The sequence below is a fragment of the Corvus cornix genome, chromosome 19, assembly GCF_000738735.6.
Source record: "Corvus cornix cornix isolate S_Up_H32 chromosome 19, ASM73873v5, whole genome shotgun sequence".
In the NCBI taxonomy this organism is placed as follows: domain Eukaryota; kingdom Metazoa; phylum Chordata; class Aves; order Passeriformes; family Corvidae; genus Corvus; species Corvus cornix.
Genome location: NC_046348.1, coordinates 1425392 through 1443322, shown reverse-complemented (window position 1 = coordinate 1443322; position 17931 = coordinate 1425392). Strand labels below are relative to the sequence as shown.

The following is a 17931-nucleotide window of genomic DNA, read 5'->3' as shown; positions in this document are numbered from 1 at the left end:
GTGGAGCGACTGATGTTCGTGTGCGTGTGCCGCCATCCCGGGGCAGGGGGGATTGTCCGGCTCCGCGGGTCCCTCGCATCGCACTCGCACCGAGCCGGGGGCCCCGCGCAGCCCCGCAGCTCCGCACGCTGCTCCGAGCCGGCCGCTGGCGGACGGGGAGCGCCGCTCCCGCGGAGCCTCCCCCGCCCGGCCGGGCCGCCCCCGCCGCGGGGACCCCGGCGGAGCGCGGGGCGGGGCGCGGCGGAGGGCGGAGCCGGCGGGCGGCGGCGGCGGCTCCGGGAGCGCCGCGCAGTGCGGAGCGGAGCCGGCGGCGAGAGGGGACCGGCCGGCGCCTGCAGCCGGGCCGGGAGGAGCGGAGCAGAGCGGAGCGGCCGCCCCTCGGGGATTACAGGCTTGCGAGGCTGTTTCGGCGGGGCCGGAGGAGCCGGGGCCGGGCCGCTGCCTCTCCCCATGGAATTCACCTGAGCGCGGCCGCGACGGGAGGGACGGCGCCCGGCGGGAGCCCGCTTTGGCTCGGGAGAGGACGGGCATGACTTTTTAACCATAACAAAAACAATCACCCCCCCCAAACACACCAGCAAACAGCGGAAGAGAACCCAAAAAGCCGCCCGGAGGAAGGGACGCGCAGCCGCCGGCGCTGGAGCCGCGGAGGGAGGGAGGAGGCGCCGCGGCCGCACCGCCCCGCACCGCCCCGCACCCGGAGGTGCCGCCGCTGCCCCCGGCCGCCGCCGCCGCCGCACATGGTTTTCTTTGTCCTGCTGCCGCTCCAGTAGCGCCCGCTCCGTGCCCGCCGCGCACCCCGCACGCCGCGCTCCGCTCGCTGCTCCCGGGAACCATCTTGCAGGCGCGGGGAAGGGGTCGGCGGCCCGGGAAGGATGCCCGCCCGGCCCGCCCGCGCGCCCGGCCCGCGGAGTTGGTTCCCCGCGGAGGATTAGTTGGGGTTTGGCCGCGGGACGCTGAGAGCCGCGCTGGATCGGAGTTGCCGCACACGCCCGCCCCTCCCACACCGCCATGAGCCGCGGGCCGGCCGCCCCGCCGAGCCCCCGGACAGCAGGTAACCACCGGCGGGGGTCGGCCCGGCTCCTGCGGGGCCCCGCGGCGGGGGGAGCGGCCGCCGGGCCCGGGCAGCCCGGGACGGGCCGGGGCGGAGGGAGCGGCGGGGCCGCGCTGGCTCCGCGCTGGCTCCGCGGGCAGGTGCGGGGCCGGTGCAAGTGCCGCGGCGGGGCCGGGCCGTGCCAGCAGTGAGTCAGGCTGCGCTGTCTGGACAGGAAATATTTTAGTCATACATCCCCTCGAACGGCAGCACATTCCTTGGTGAGGGAAAAATACTCTTTAGGTCATTTTTTTCTATGTGGTTTGTTGGGGTTTTTTTCTTTAAGCCCAGGGATTGCTGACTTGTTTTATTTCGCGGTGAAAAGGATTAAGCTGCGCTTGGTAACAAGGGGATTTGTAAGGGAAAACGGCCAAAGTGCGAGGAAGGGAACTGTGTGTCACCAGCTCCGGCTCTGTGCAGGAGAAACCGAGGGGGCTCCTAGGGCAGAGCACCCCGGATAACCCGGTGCTGTCCCCAGATGTCACGGTGCCAGTAGACAGTGCTCATCAGCTGCTCAAGTAAGACCTGGGGAGATGGGGAGAAGAGAGTTGCACTTGGCTGGTGGAAGGGAAGGGAGAGCCGAGCCCCTCTCCGCCGCTGGAACATCCAGGTTCGGCCACATCGCGCCCACCGTGCACATAAAGGCACTTTGTTGTCTGCGCGGATGCCTGTCAGTACAGAGCAGGGTTCCGCGCAGCACAGCCACTGAATTTCATCTTTCTGGGGTAGTGCTGAGTTGTTGCGGGTTTTTAAATCAATTGGGCTTTTTGTTCCTTCAGTGTTGTTGCGTGATGTGACTGCCTAGCTGTGGAAAAATAATAGTTGCATGGAAATTGATACGCTGTGTGTCTGCTGGCAGAGATTGTGTTCGCCTCTGTATCACCGGTACTTCACCTTAATTCCTATTTTGTATTTAAATTCCAATTTTTAAGTAAGAAAATAGGCGAGCCAAGTTCATCTCACTGTTCCAGCCACCATTTGGGTTATTTTTATGGTATCGCAGGCAGTGGGGTTATTTCAAGTTGCACTTCCATTCGGTTGTGTGTGGTCAGTAATGCAAAATGAGCTTCGGTCTTGGACGAGCTTTGTCTTTGTAAAAGAATTCCTTTTTTAGATGTATGTTACATGGACAATCATCTGCCAGGTTGCTCCGGAGCGATCCTCGGGCAGGCTGCGTTTTGTTCGAGATGTGCCACTTCCAGGTGTCACAGCCCTGTTTGTGAGTGGTGTGTGTGATAGCACAGGAAAAGATTGCACCTGAAAAGCCATGGCTTAAAAGCAATCTCTTGGTTTACGCTCGGCATTAGAGCAAACTTCTTAAAAGGATGTTTCCCTCTTTGTAGTGCTTGGAAAAATCAAGCGAATAGGAAGCGTGGAGCTTCCCTGTGCTGTTTTGTTTTGAAACAGTAAAATAAAGTAATAGCTGAAACTGTAGGAAGTTTGCTTGGTTTTTAATATTGGATTTTCCTTCTAAAAAGAACTGGTTCAGAGAGTTTTGACTTCAGAGGAAAGCTGCATTTGAGAAGACAATAACAGCTGAAATTCACTGGGAAAGATTATTTTTAAGCAGGCTGATTGACAAGGGTAGGAAAGTATTGAGCCTCTTGTTGGACTAATACTGGGCTGCTCTTTAAGGCACATGGCCTTCTTGATCTCTTCAATTTGTGCGTTATTCACATATTTTCATTAATTTAGAGAAAGTCGTCACTGAATAATAAATCCATCATTGGGTAATAAATCCAGTGTTTACAAGGTATTTAATTGAGACGAAATGCACCAGCTCAGCTTTCAAATGAGGCAGCAGTAATCTAGTAAAATCTGTCTAGAAGTCTGAAAAAGAATAAAGCTATTTTTAATAATTAATCATAGAAATCTAGTCTGTCACTAACTTGAGGGCAAACAAATTATTTCAGTGTATTCCTGCATTGTGATGCGCAGTCTGAGCCGTGTCTACTCATTTATCAGGAGTTTCACATCCAAGTTTTTAGTGCAGTCTAGATAGTGAATGTTTGTGTTGATTGTCTAGTGATTTTTATCTGGTTTTGAATTGAGAAATTCCTTCCCTTTAACAAAAAATCCCCACAGCCCACTTCCCAACCAGCATTTTCAATTATTTTTCCTGAATCATGTAAGAAAACAGTTTCTAGGGAAGAATTAAAATCTTTCTCAAGTGTTGCATTTTAACCCTGTTTGCAGTGTTTTGTTACTGAGCACGTTTTCCCTGTGCTTTCCAAGAGCAGCCTGTCTCTCAGCGGGGCTGGATCCAGGCTCCAGTTCGGAATTGAACAGCTCTGGGCTTCTTGTGGGTGCAGAAGTGGGAGAAGTTTGAGCTGTAGCTGGCTCTGTGTGTGTTTGTGTGTGTGTGTGCCCAAACCCAGCAGCACACAGCTGGCACAAACTGAGTGTTTGGTGCTCGTGGGCTCGGGGTGTTCGTAAAATGAACGTTTGCAGTGTTCTCTTCCCCGGCTGGTTTGGTGCCGTTGGAATTTCTGAAAGGGGGAGATCAATGGTTTTGTGTGAAACTGAAATAAAGCTTTTTATATGGGTGGACAGCTGAGCTGGCACCCTGGCATAGAAACAGCAGGAATAGACAAGCTATTAACACAATATTAAGGGGAAAAACCTCTGTGGCTTGATGGAAAATAAAAGGTTTATTAGTTTACACAGCGAGGTGTCAAGAATCAGTTATTCTGAGGAAGGCAAAGCTGATGTGGAAATACACACTGATCCTGAATACTGACACACTCTTTATTTTTCAAAGAGTTTGCAACAGCAAATTATGAAATTACTAACCTAAGTTATCAACAGTGCTTTGAAGGTGGTAAAAATCGAATGTTCACACAGCAGGGATCCCAAAAATACTTTAAAAATTAATTAAGAAATCTGCAGTTCTGGAGGTTCCCGAGAATGGGCTGTCGGGTTTGAAATCATGACTTCTCCATCGCAAAAATCAATGTCGGAACGTATTGGATAATGGCAGTACAAAGATCCAGTGTCTGTGCAGCTAATGTTGAGGAAAAACCCCATTTCTTTATGAAATAGAATCTTTCCAAAGAAAAATCTGCACTGCAGGGCGGCGAAGCACAGCCAAACAGCACCACCTCATGGACACGGCCCCCGGAGCCGCCGCTGCCAGCGCTCCTGGTTTTGTCTCCTGATTTGTTTCCCTAAAATATACACACCTCTGCCTGTGCATAAATACACCGCCGTGCCTTTGGAAATCTATCACTGCTAGAAAATGTAACTTCTTTTTTTCTTTTTTTTTTTATTGGTCTTTCAGGCATCTGATGCCAGCTCTGAGAAACTGTTCAACGCTGTCACAAATAAAGGTAAGGCTGCAATTCACATCCCAAACAGATTTATTTTCTTTTTTTTCCCCCCACACGTTTCTTTTCATGGCAATTTCAATGGGAGATGAAGTGTAACTTGTCTTGCAGAAATGTCGCAATCAGCTTGTTAGTGCTTTTTATGTTTCTCTGGGTTTCAGACATGTTCTGTATGCTTGGTAATTGCTTTGCTTAATATAAAATATAGGCTTTAAATAATGCATTGCCTGCCAGGTCAGAATTAATTTAAATAACAATATTAGGGAATAGTTTATTTTACAAATGGCTTTAATTTAAGCTCATTTAAATAACTGTAAGAGTTTTCAAAATGTTTTAACTTGATTGTTACTCATCAGCTCCATGATAGACGTGGAATTATGAATAGCCAATTTGCACTGCTGACAGTAATAACCAGCCAACGTTTAGTATTCACAGGATAATAGTCATAAACCATGGCTTACTGTGCTGTGTGCTTTCTGTAGAGTTAATAAATGATAGAGAAGGCCACATTTAAATATTCAGTATCCCATTAATTTCTTCCAAACAGCAATCCAAAGACAGAGTGGCTAATGATATAACAGTACATTAAGGGAAAACTTGCCCTAAATCAGCGCCCGTGAGCTGCCGTGTGGAGCTGGGCCTGGAGCGCCGTTGTTAGAAAGGCTTTGGGGATCCTTTGGGTTTAATTCTCATTTTTGGTTTGGTTGGTGTTTTTGCAAGGAGGGTGGAGGGATCAGCTCCAGGCACGAGTTGCACAAACAAGTATAATTCAAAGCCTTGAGAACGCGTCTGGTTTTTACCCCAGTGTCCTGCTTTTCTCTGGCAGCACATGGGCACTGCCTGGAAAAGGGTGAGCTTCTGGCTGTAAACCTGGGGTTTTATCTGGTGGGGGTTGGAAGACTCGAGCCAGTTTGCATTAGAAGAGGCAGATTTGACTCGCTTGAAATTCAGGTGTGTTTTGTTGTCCGGGTGTGGATTTGCTCAGTATTTGCCCTGGGTTTGGTTTGTTACTCCAGTGAGTCATTGCAGTGTTTCTCTGTCCCTTTTAATTCCACGAAGCTGTGGTGGTTAAACTGGGGACAGAATGTGACCCCGTTACCTTTGGGATTCCCATGCTGATCTGCTGCTGCTTCTGAAGGCTTCTGCTGCATATTGAATTATACCTGGATTTAATTGCATTACGAATCCATAGTCCTGTTTTTCATGTATTAGCATCCTTTGGAAGTACAGTCTGGATTATTTCTGTGGTCTAACCAGGTTATCTCACTTGGCAAGCTGATTTATCCTTTGTGATTAATGGCATTTACGGGTTCCCCAGGCCCCTCCGGAGGCTGAGAATAGGTGGCACAGCCATTAGAAGGGAAGAGCTGCGTGTCTGGAGTGACCCCCGGCCCCCAAACTACATGTGACTGCATCTTTATTTTGCTAATTTGCTGTAAAAAGCTGTGGCCTTTGAGCAGCCCTTTCTTGGGGCTGGGCCAGGGCAGGAGAAGCCGGGCGGTGAATCCACATTCCTGGCGCAGGCCTGTAACCAGGGTGAGGGGCTCCTCTCCTCCCCGGGAGGTGACTGATGAAGAGTAGGCCCCTCTTCCTCTTCCTTTGGTTTTCTTTTTTGACTCAAACACATTTCCCACATTCTTATTGCTGTTTACTTACGGAGCTTGATTCGTGGCATCCCTTTGGATGTGAATACCCATGCTTGACAGGGAGCCTTTTCTTCCGAGGTACTTTTCTTTGGTGATTTAGTTCCCTTGAAAGGATTAGGGTTTCTTTGTGTAGCCTAAAATCAACATGGGCTTTTCGAAGCTTTGCTTGGGAAACCGTACACAAATAAGCTTTTTAGTTGATGGTAGATTATTCCTTTGCCCCTTATTTCCATCAAAATGGCATCTTTCTTTTCTCCTCCTGAGTTTCCCCTTAAAGCCATATGCTAATTCCTGTTGGTAACATGAATGACAAGGGAGGAATCAATGCAAATCCAGGTGCGGCCAAACTAGGCTGGCTGGTATTTTCTTTTTTTTTTTCCCACCTCTTTTTTTTCTTTTTTTTTCCACTGGGAGAAAGAGATTAAGGGGAAGGAGAACAGAAAAAGCATAGGGGACAGTTTTGTCAAAGGGATTAGCATTCAGACTACTAAATATCAGGAAAAGAAGCTCAGAAAAGCTCCCCTGTTTGGAGATAATGTCAGTAATTGCTGGCAGGCAGGTGCTGGGCTCTCTGCCGGTGCTGGGGCGCTGTTCTTGCTCTGAGTGCCAGCCCTGGGGAGCTGCCGAGTGCCCGGGGGCTGTCAGTTTGATATATTCCAAGTTCAAGTTCCCTCTCCACAGCTCAGGCTGTTTCCTTCCAAGCCAGCTCTTCCCCACTGCGTTGTCCACGGCTGCTTTTGCCAAAAGCAATAAAAGTCACTCGTAAGAAAGGTCAGATTTGCATTGGGTAAATCATGATGGAGCCTTCCAAGCTGCCAGGCTGGGAGGGCTGGGCAGGCTGACAGGGTCCGGCCCTCTGTGTCCGTGGCCACTCCTCTTGGATGTCCCACAACCACCCGTGGCTCACACACTGCTTGGGTTTCTCTTGCCTTTTTAAAAAATTTTATTTAGTGTTATTTATAACTGAAGTAGCAGAAATTACAGAAGTAATGAATTTATGGAGCAGGTACAAATCCCGAAGCAGTTTAGATCTCGTATATACATTTTGTCCCCTTTCTGTCATTTTGTTGTGGACTTCAAGGCTTAAGATGTGCTCAGGCTCAAGGAGTGATGGATTAGTGTGGATGTGTGATGTGGAACAGTGCCTCCCTCAGAAACACTAAGAATTTTAAAAATCTAGAGCCAAGTGAAATCCCCCCCCAACCAACCCTCTTTAGGAGAGCTGGTAAAACCCTTGAGGAGAAGTCTCTCAGCTCCCATTTGGGACTTGGCTTCCCTTGGAGCTGAATGGGAAGGTGCACCCCTGAATCTAGAAGGGTCCTGTGAGCTTTTGGGGGCAGCCAGTGGATGTTGGGGTCCCTCAGGGCTGAGACTCATGTCAGAGTCGAGCGATGGAAAGGGCTATGGGGTTCCCCTGTCACCTCCCTACTGCCACCACTCCCAGAGGACCCCAGCTCTCAGTGTGTCTGCAGCAGGGCTGGGAATTTGGGGGGGATGGAGCTTGGTCCCCAGAGCAGGAGGTTCTGTAGCTGCCACTGAATGAGTGCTCCCTGGTCGTGAATCAGAGCCCTGCACTCCACGGCTCTGGCAAGAACACCTTGTAGTGCTTAAATTATCCCAGGAGGTGGTTCCCATGGGAATCCAGGTGGCTGTGCTGGGAGGTGAGCACCCAAGGGTCTGGGCCCTTGGTAATACTTGACAAAGGAGCTGTCAGTGTCTGAATAAATGAGTTGGAGCAGAGCTGGCACAGGAGAGCATCCCCCGCCTGCAGCTCCTGCTCTCCCTCCCTCGCTCCCTGTGGGATGGCCCTTCCAGTTTGGGATTGCTGCTTGTAGTCTGTGTGTCTTTGAAGGAACAGAACTGCCCCTCACCCTCTGAGAGTTTCACCTCAGCACCATTAATCCCAGCCAAAGTACAGGGTTTGTTCATGAATTTTTGCAACATGACTTCTCAGCGTAATTAAATTCCATTATCTCTCAGTAATTTAAATACACACATCTGAAGCTGCAGAGCAGGCAGCTCCTACTACAACTGTGTGCTTCATTTATGTTAACTCCCTCCTACGTACCCTTGGAAAACAGCTTTTCCTGAAGGGAGAAATGAGTCCCAAAGTGGTGAAGTTTTCATTTGTGCCGTATATTGAAGTTTGCCTTTGATCAGAAGCACAATTGGGCTGTTAGAGCTTTTTATGTTCAAATTGTTTACAGGATGTTCATGTAAACTTTATGAATCCTTCTGCTGCGTGGCACCACCAGCTGTCAGGGAAATATTTATACTCTCAGCTGGAGGTAGATCAAGGCATCTGGGTTAGGAGGCTTCACTGGTGGCTGCAATACCAGTCAGATCAAGCCCTGGCTTTCTAGGTTGCTCTGCAGCAATATCCTGCCCTAGAAAAAACAGGCGTGTTGTTGTTTCTCCCCTTGGCTGTCTGTGGTGAAGCATTTCTTGAGGATCCTCTACAACATCTGTTGCTGTAAACAAGCAGGGAGCTAAAGCTGGCAATTCCTTCCCTGCTGATCCATTCACAGGAGATCCTTGGCTGTGGAGAGGTGCTCTCACTCTTAAGTAAACCATCCCCACGGCATCTCGAGTTGGATGTAAGTGGATCCAGTGCTACGCAGGCAGCACATGTGCAGTGTTACCATGGTTGGTGTGCCAGGGGACTGGCTGGGGCTGCCTCCCTCCTGTCCAGGGTCTGGAGGAATCCACAGAACATCCTCACTCACTTGGGGTGTGTTCTCAGCCTCGCTTGCAGTCTGTGGGGTGGCTGCTGTGTGGATGTTGGCCCTCCCTGCTGCCTCTTCTCACTGAAATGCCTCTTCCTTCCTTGCTCTCGGAGCTCTGGAGCAATCCCAGCACTGCAGGGAACTGGCCCCAGGCCAGCAGGCTCAGGGACTGCTGAATCACCCCAGATGTCTGCTTTTGTGGCAGTTCCGATGGCTCACCCCAACAAGTGACACCCTGGCAGTGGTGTCCCCTCGCCTTTCCGGCGGAGGCTTCCCTGGTGGCTTTGAATCACTGGTTTGCTGGTGTTTGGTGGCTTTCAAATGGCCTTTCAGTATTTTCCATGTGGAAGTTCAGTGTCTCATTAGGGAGAGGCTGAGCACTGGAAAAAGCTGTGGGTTTGGAGAGCCCGGGTTTCTGGTACCCCTGAGTTAGATTAGAGGAGCTGCTGGGTCACTTCACTCTGACTTCCAAGTGAAGCAGACAAAAAGGTCGATAAATGTCTTGAGATGGTGCTTTGTTCTGCTGCACAAAAGAGCAGGGCAGCTATTCCTGTGCCAGGGAGGCTTTATCTGAGCAAGGAATTTGTTCATAGCATCCTTTATGGCTACATCTCCTAAGCACAAACCACCCCTCTCCAGTCCTATCCCTCCCATGCCCTCTCCTCTACATCCTGGTGGTTTTTTGGCTGGACCATGGCTGCCAGCTGAGCTATGGGGTGCCAGAGCTGTGGGGTCTCAGTGCTGGGAGGTGCCAGAGCTGTGGGGTCCCAGTGCTGCTCTGTAGCTGCAGGAAAAGGTCGCTGGATAATGTGATGTGCCCAGAGGAGCAGGTCAAAGTTCAAAGTAGCCTCTTCCAAAACATTTCAGATTCTTAAATCATTAAACTTACAAAACAGGAGCCTTTCAGGGCTTCACTGGTAACTTTGAAGTCAGTAATTCAAAACAAAAACAGAAAGCAGCCAGCATGGCTGAAGGCATTGGCTTTTCTTGACCAAAACAGCAGAGGGAGAAGTTGGAAGTGTTGTTTTGGGCATCTCTGCCCCTTTGGGCTGGTATCAAGTACCCTTTGCAGTCAGTTGGTGATCACGTGCCCCCAAGAGTTCATTTAAGGCTGTGGATTTTTTTAAAGTCAAGCTATTCCAGGCTAGGGAGCAAAATGGCAATATTTACCAGCACAATTGTATCTAATATGGAGGGAATATTTGTTTTGTAGATGAGCCTCCATTTGATTTTCTCAAGAAAGATGTCAGTGTTGGGCTGTAAAATTGTGCTAACTGGCTCAAAATAATGAGGAAAAATTTTTGGGCTAGGAGTGTTTTGGTGACAGAGATTCTGCCTTGCCATACTTGTGGCTGGGGGAGTCCAGGCTGGAGGCTGCTGTGAGATCTGGTAAATGGAGCATCCTGCAGACCTCCCCTATCTGGCCTGCTGTTAGTCTCTCCCTTGTAATAAAATGTTATTTTCTCTGAAAATGTATGTTTATTTAACTAGGTCTCTTTTTGCTTCACAATCTGGATTCTATTCAGTCAGTTACCACTCCAATTAACTAACAATTATTTAACATTAACAGTAATTACAGACGCCAGTTAAGCGCCTACAGATGTCAACTGTTAGCTTTGTACCTAATCACTCAATGAAATGGAGAAAGTTCAACAAACATCAATTAGCCAAGCAATTAGTATGAGGTAGGAAAGAGCATGTTATCGTGTGTGAGCTGATTCAATTTATTTTATTTTGTCAGTAAAACACACACAGGCAGACAAGCAGCAATAAGTTGCTCAGATTAGATAAAGCTGTATTGTTTTGCTGCTTATACAAGATTTTTTTTTTCCCCCTCCTGTTCTCTCCCTTGCATAGCTTCAATGTGCTTTGCCAGGCGTTTGTTATCTTATCAAATGCATTTCATTTGCACTGGAAAAGCACAGCAGTGTCACAGTGGAGGGGCCACGTTTGCATCAGGTGTGCACCAGCAGGGTGTCACCTGAGCAGAGCCACTCCTGCCAGCAGGCTCAGCCTGGGAGTGGGTTCAACCCGGGTTTAACCCAGGAGTTAAGCCAAGGACAGCACACAATGGATCTGTGGTTGTAGATAACGCTGGACAACGTGAGTTCCTTCACTGGATTTGTCATTTAGTGTTGGTACTGGATGGACTCTGGTTCCACAACCCCTTGCTTGGGTTGTAGGAGGACCAAAGGGGTCTCTCCAAGCCTGTGGGAGCACACAGGGCCCAGCTTTCCCAGCTGGAGGGAGGGAACAGCCAGCGCAGGGCGTTCCCAGAATGTGCCACTGTCAGCCCCAGCCCTTGTGGTGCCTCCAGCAGCACCATGGAACATTGTGGGGCATTGTGTGCCCTGCGTGGCTCGAGGATAAAATAAGAAAAGGAGAAGCAGTGGGCCATAAATTAACTTCACCTTCAGAGACAAGTGGTTGATTCCCAGCCACCATCCAAGTTGCACCACCAGCCTCTCTCTTCTAAGATGGTTTGAAGTCAGGAGAGCTGTGCAGAGCATGCTCAGGGTGTGGCTATGGGGTGCTTGGGGCATGGCTGTGGGGTACACAGCTTGCCCAGGCTTCCCAAACACCAAGCTGTGTCACCAACCCTCTAGGTCACCTCCTGAGCCCTTCTGCTGTAGGATCTCCTGCCTCCTCACTTGGCACAATTACCCAGCCTGAGCAAGGGCTGTTAGACAGATACTGTTAGTTTTTTTTAAAAAAGCACCCCAAAATATCCCACATCCTACAGTCTTGACACTCTGGATGTCAGTAGGAGTTTTGCAGAGATGTCTATATGAAGTGTGGGAGTTTTTTTTCCTTTGTTGTTTTTTTAATAAAGTCTTAAAAAGCTCTTAAAACCAAAGCAAAGAGGCTTTTTTTTTTCCTTCCAGTTCTCAACTGTCCCCCAGACAAGAATGCCTTTTGCCTTCAAAAAGGTTGGACAGGGTTTGGAGCAGCCAGGTCGGGTGGAAGTGTCGCTGTCCACAGCAGGGATGGAATGGGATGAGCTTTTAGGTCCCATCCAACCCAAACCGTTCCATGATTAATCACCACCCTGACATATTTTAAATGTTTCTCCACATAAAATGATCCCACAAAGTCAGATGTTATTTTATCATGCAGACTGCCCACAAAAGCCCATGAAGTTCTGTGAATTAGTCGTTGTTTTCCAAAGTGTGGGAATAGGAATGGAGAACCACAGGCAGATCTCACTGTTGCTTTCCAAAATCTCAATTTTTTTTTTTTTTTCCTAGAAAAACAGAGAGTCTGAACATGCGAAGAAACTCTTCAGTGTATGACCTGAGTGCAATAATATTTGTCTGAGTAGGCAGAAAAACTGAAACTAAGCTTCCCAGTGAGAGCTGCCACGTTCCTTCTGGTGGCAAAGAAGGCTTTGTGAGGGATGAGACTTTAATCTAGTGAATTTTTGGCTTTCTCAGGGCTCAGTGCAGATTATCCAAAGGAAAAGGCAGGGCCTGGTTATGAAGGGATGCTGTGAGTCTCAGAGAAGGGGTTGTGAGAGGGCATTTCTGGGCTCAGGGGGCAGAAAAAACAGAGCCTGCTTTGTCCTGGTTTAGGCTTCAGCTCAGTGTTGTGCTTCCTTGCTCCACTGACTTCAAACACTTGTTAACACCCAGCATTTACTTGAGTGCTCTGCTGGATGAGAGCCACAGGAATAAATCCTGGGACACCCTGGGCACTCTCAGCCACCCAGGATCACTGAGCTTTCCTTTTTTCCTGTCCCTACTGGACCTTGGTGAATGAGGAGGACTCAGGCTCATTTTGCTGTCCCTGTCCCCAGCAGGTCCCATCCTTTTTCCCCACATGGGTGCTGCCCTGGCTTTGGGCACCAAAGTTGGGCAGTGTGAGCTGAGTGATTTCTCACCAGAAACCCAAACACAGCAAAAAAAAAAAAAAAAAAGGATGATTTTGCAGCTGAGTTGCTCAAGTGCAAGATGGGGTGGGAGGAGGCAGAGCCTGGGGAAGGGCAGAGGGGGCTGACCCTGCCAAAGTGCTGGAGGACCAGCCCAGGATCAGGACAGGGCTTCAGCTGCCATCACCACTTGTCCTGGTGTTGTCCAAGGCATCTGGTTATTCAGTGTAACGGGAGCTGTTTTCCAAGCTGGATGTGACTGGCTGAGAGAGGCCTCAAGTGTGTCTGAAAGGGCCTTGCGCAGTGTTCAAGTGCTTTAAAAAAGCCAATATCAGTGTGTACTTAAAAAGTGGCAAACAGAGGAGCAGATAAACTGAGTGAAGTGCCCTTCAGAGCAGTTAATGGCCTTGGCTTACACGTGCTGGGAGAGCGAGGTGGGAGCTGGGAGGGGGCTCCTTCTGTGACTGTCACAGAATTGTGGCATCACAGAAGGTTTGGGTTGGAAGGAACCTTAAACCTCATCCAGTGCCACCCCTGCCATGGGCAGGGACACCTCCCACTGTCCCAAGCTGCTCCCAGCCCCAATGTCCAGCCTGGCCTTGGGCACTGCCAGGGATCCAGGGGCAGTCACAGCTGCTCTGGGCACCCTGTGCCAGGGTCTCCCCACCCCCAGTCAAGAATTTCCAAGCCAAAAATGTTGTTGCCAAGAAACCTTTTTCTTTTCTTTTTTTTTTTTTTTGGAGCTGAAGACCTCAACTTGCTAAAGACTCTTCAGAGTTGGGCCAGGAGAGAGTTGAAAAGTCCAGCAGCACAAGATTCAAACTCTGTCAGAGCTGGAGTCTGTGTTAATGCAGCAGGATTTCTGCTGGCACTTGAAATCCTGGCTCAAGGCACACTCACAGCTTGCCCTGACCTCTCCAGAGCCACCTGATTTATTCCAATCTCCTGTTCACAGTCAGAGGAGCTCCCCAACCTCCTGTTCCCCCCTCACCGGTAGTGATTCAAAAGTCCTGCACAGCATGGGCCAAACCACCTTCTCCCCCAGCCTCTGTGGGAACCTTTCTGTGGGTCACTTTGTACTCTGAGGGTCCTTCACAAACATTGTGGGGTCTGGAGGCTTGGGGGATGGGGAGAATGGGAACCACCTGGGCCAACTCCAGCTTTGGTGAGGGAGATGGGGAAGAACCTGGGGAGAGGGATGAGGTGAAAGTGCTGCTGAGCTCCCACAGCCATTTGCTGTAGTTTCCAACTATTTCAGGTTAGTGGGCACTTTTGGAAGTTGGAGGCAAAGGAATTTGAGTGGTTTGTAATAGAAAACAGCTGCTGCAGAGCAGGCTGGGTTCTAAGGAAAAATGACTCCATGGAAATGGGTCTGCCCAGTAATAAAGCCACAAATAAATACTTAGTTCATTTGCTAGGCTGTTGGTCCCAGGAGCACTGAAACTTCATTTGTTAAGAGAAGCAGCGTTTAGAAATCAAAAGCAGATGAGCAAGGCCCTGGTTTTGCTGCTGCTGGCTGGATTCTTTGCCGGGGGTTGTATGCCTGGGGCCTGTGCAGCTTTCAGCGGGTGTGGGAGCTGCCTGGGGACCTCAGCACCAGTTTGTTCTGTCCTTTGATAACAACTGTTGGGTTTTTTTCTTTTCTCCTTGCCCATGTTGCTGAGATAAATGATTATTAAGATCTGACTTTGGCAGTTTTTCAGTGCCAGGCAGGACCTGCTGCCCCTGGGGAGCGGGGGGAAGCTGTGCCAGGAGCACAGTGCTGGCTGTGGATCTCAGCCTCAGGGGCGGGTCAGCTTTGGAACTTCAAAAACAGCCCTCCTGGCACCCTGGAGCAGCATAAAGAGACTGTTGTCATTAAGGGAATTGCTCTCCCAAGCTGGATGATCCTCCAGTGTTTTGGTTAGGGAGACAAGGAGACACTTCAGGCTGTGAGGGATGGAAAGTCTGATGCTGAGTTTCTGACGCTTCTCGAGAGAGGACTGCTGGAATCTTTCCTCTTCCATCTTATTGCATCTGAGAGATGTTCTTTAGGTACTGTTCTTCAGGTTCTCCTGATGATCTTCCTGAGGTCTGAACAGGTCCCATGTAGTTTTCATATGGAAGAAATGAGGTGAACTCCTGAGCTCTCACCTCACCTCTTTGTCAGGAAAGGCAGAGGAATGATCTTGGTCTTCGTTCTGGTCTTCATTCATTGCCAGAAGTTCAGCCTTGTGTTTCTAACTCCCAGTCAAGTGGGTGTTGATGGGAAGGTGAGGGTTGTTGTTGTATGAATACACAGCCTCCAGAGGCTTTGGGATCTGGGAAAGATTTACCATGTGGGTGGAAAGATGGAAAGCAGTTAGGGTTTTGGAAGGAGCAGCGTGGAAGGGTTGTGCCAGGTTCTCTGAACACATTCAGGGACGAGGGCGTGCTCAGGAGCAATCCTAGCACACCAGGTTCAGCCTCTTTCACCATGCCAAGAGAAATCCCATGGCTGCATCAGACGCATTTAAAGCAGACCACTCCAGCCAAGTCATTTTGAAGACGTGGCTCTCGAGCAGCCAGCTCATTACAACCCAGTTCATACCTGAACAGTCGTGTCTGGCTGCAGACAGGGTGAGCAACCCTCGGAATACACCAGCAATTGCCTGTCAGAGGGATGAGTTCACACTGGCACTGGGGATGTCCCTGGGCCTGTGGTGCTGCTCCCTGTGCAGCAGGAGAGGTGTCCTGTCATCTACAGCCAGCCCTCAGCCACAGACATAAGCAGACAGGTCCCTGTGACCTGCTCAGTCCAGGCTCCAAGAGAAATCATAACCTTTGGGTGCAGAACCTCATCCTTGACCACTTAAAGGGTAAAGCAACAGTGACTGGCTGGATGGATTGAATTAGAAAACTCTTGTTTCTGTGTTGCAAAGGTCATTTTTCTTGTCTAACAGCTTTTTTTTCATGCTGTGGTCAGTGTTCCTTCCTAAAACTTGGCTGTTGTACCTGCTCTTGTATTTTGCCAGTGGTTTCTCTGGATATGTTACGCCCAAATTAGTGACCTGTGAATTTGCACTTGGAGGGTGCTTAGCTTACAGAGTGTTTTCCTGTAGGTGTATCTGCATAAATACTTTACAAAAATAAATATCTTCTTAAAGTGACCCTCTGGAAGTGTCCAAGGCCAGGCTGGATGGGGCTTGGAGCACCCTGAGACAGTGGAAGGTCTCCCAGGGAAGGGGGGTTGGAATGAGATGAGCTTTGAGGTTGTTTCCAACCCAAACCATTCCATGATTCTGTGATTCTTTAAAAGACCGTGGCCCAATGCTGCCAGGTGCTCAGGTGCTGTATGCACTTCCTGTGACGCAGACAGGATGTGATGTCGAGTTTGAGTAGATAAAGCCCAGTTTGATCAGTCAGCCAGGTCAGAAGCACTCCCCACAGCGTGACCAGCACGATGGTCTGAGGGTGTCCTCTGCAGAGCCCGGGGCTGTGCAGGGTCAGGCGTGTTTGGGGGCACTGTGGGTGTGACACGGTTCCCTGACCAGTCCCATGGACACCCACAGAGCAGGAGAGAGGACTTGTGCCCTACCCTCGTGCTCCTCAGGTCACTCCATGCCTTCGGCATCCTGTGAGCTGCCTCGTGGGGTGATGGGTCTCGACTGAGCTGTTTTTCCATCGGCTTCTGTGTCTGCTCTCTGTATCTGATGCTGACTCTCACTCTGAAGTTATCACTCCACAGACCACCTTTGGCCCTGTTTGCACAGCCCCTCGCTCTGCACACCAGGCCCACAGCCAGGACTTGCGGGAATCACTGTAATACAATTAAATGGTGATAACAATCATCTGGCAAGCTGCTGCACTTGTCTGGAAAGGGCTGGGCAATGTGTGCATGTGGGACAAGTCTGTGCATCTTTTGAATTAATAAAAAAATTAAGCTTGTTGACAAACCAGCCTGCAGTAAATTAACACCTTGCTTAAATAGTTAGCTGACAACTTGAGGGAGGGGGGTGGCGTTTCAGTACTTAAGCTGGTGTTCTCTGTCTTCACATGCCCTGTCCAGCATCTCCTCTTGCTCAAATAACCTAATTGCTCTCCAGCCTTTCAACAGTACATCAGCTCTGTGCCTTGCTGCCAAGGTGGTTGTTCACCTCAAGGCCTCGTTATGTTTTGCCACTATATCAAGGGCCAAAAATAACTTGACAGTATCTGCTCAATACGCAGGTCTGTCAGGGACAAGCAAATAACGGGGTGAAGCAAACCCTAAGCACAGTGAGCTGCCACAGCCTGCTGTGTGCACAGCCCCTGGTGACACCAGCCACCACGCTTCAGAGAGTGCTGGGACACGGGACAGCTTGGGGATGGTGTGTGCATGATCTCCTCAGCAGCCCAGGACAAGTCATTGCCATTTTCCTGCAGGTAGAGGGCTGGCAACTTGGAACGAAGGCTTAACAAAGGCATTTGAAGAAATAATAATTAAAAAACAGTGGCACTCACACACTGTCACTGAGGGGGTCTGTGGGTGTGCCAGGAAGTGATGTCTTCACCTTTTAGTCTGATATTACAATTAATTTAAAGTTGACTGCTGTGCATACTTAAAAATTAGATTAGCCAGTAACTTGTCTCTGATGATGGTTTTGATTGCTCTGGCAGTTTACACAAAAGCGGTGAAACCTCTTTTCTTTGGACGTGTTATTGTGTCCTGAGAAGGCAGCGATGGCTGCGCCAGGGTCCCCAAAAGTGCGGTGTCCCCAGCAGGACGGTGCCTTTGGGGTGCTCAGTGTCCTGCAGCCCTTTGGGTCAGCTGGGCTGTGCCGGCACCTGGCACGGGGGCACAGTCCCACAATCTCAGGGAGCGTTGGGTGCTGCCAGCCCTGGCACTGCTCTGCTCTCCTCCTGGAGAATCCCAAATCCCCCAGGGTTCCTGCCCTTCCCCACATCAGCACAGCCCCAGCACTGCTCTGCTTGTCCTTCTGGCACACCCCGAATTCCCCAGGGCTCTGGCAGCATGGGACTCCAGGGTGTCCATGGAGCTGCAGGAAAACACCCTGAAGCCCTGGAGTGCACAGTGTCTGATAGGACAAGGGGAATGGCTTTAAGCTGAAGGAGGACAGGCTTAGATGGGATATTGGGAAGAAGTTCTCCCCTGGGAGGGTGGGCAGGCCCTGGCACAGGGTGCCCAGAGCAGCTGGGGCTGCCCCTGGATCCCTGGCAGTGCCCAAGGCCAGGCTGGACATTGGGGCTGGGAGCAGCCTGGGACAGTGGGAGGTGTCTCTGCCCATGGCAGGGGTGGCACTGGATGAGGTTT

At 50.1% G+C, this 17931-nt stretch overlaps 1 protein-coding gene across 1 annotated transcript in view; it reads left to right on the top strand.

Moving 5' to 3' along the window:
• Positions 1–17931, top strand: part of AUTS2 (activator of transcription and developmental regulator AUTS2) — a 767514-nt gene that overhangs the window by 692543 nt on the left and 57040 nt on the right. The window contains 1 exon segment of the mRNA XM_039562718.1: positions 4374–4422. Within this exon segment, the coding sequence (XP_039418652.1) occupies positions 4374–4422 (49 nt within the window).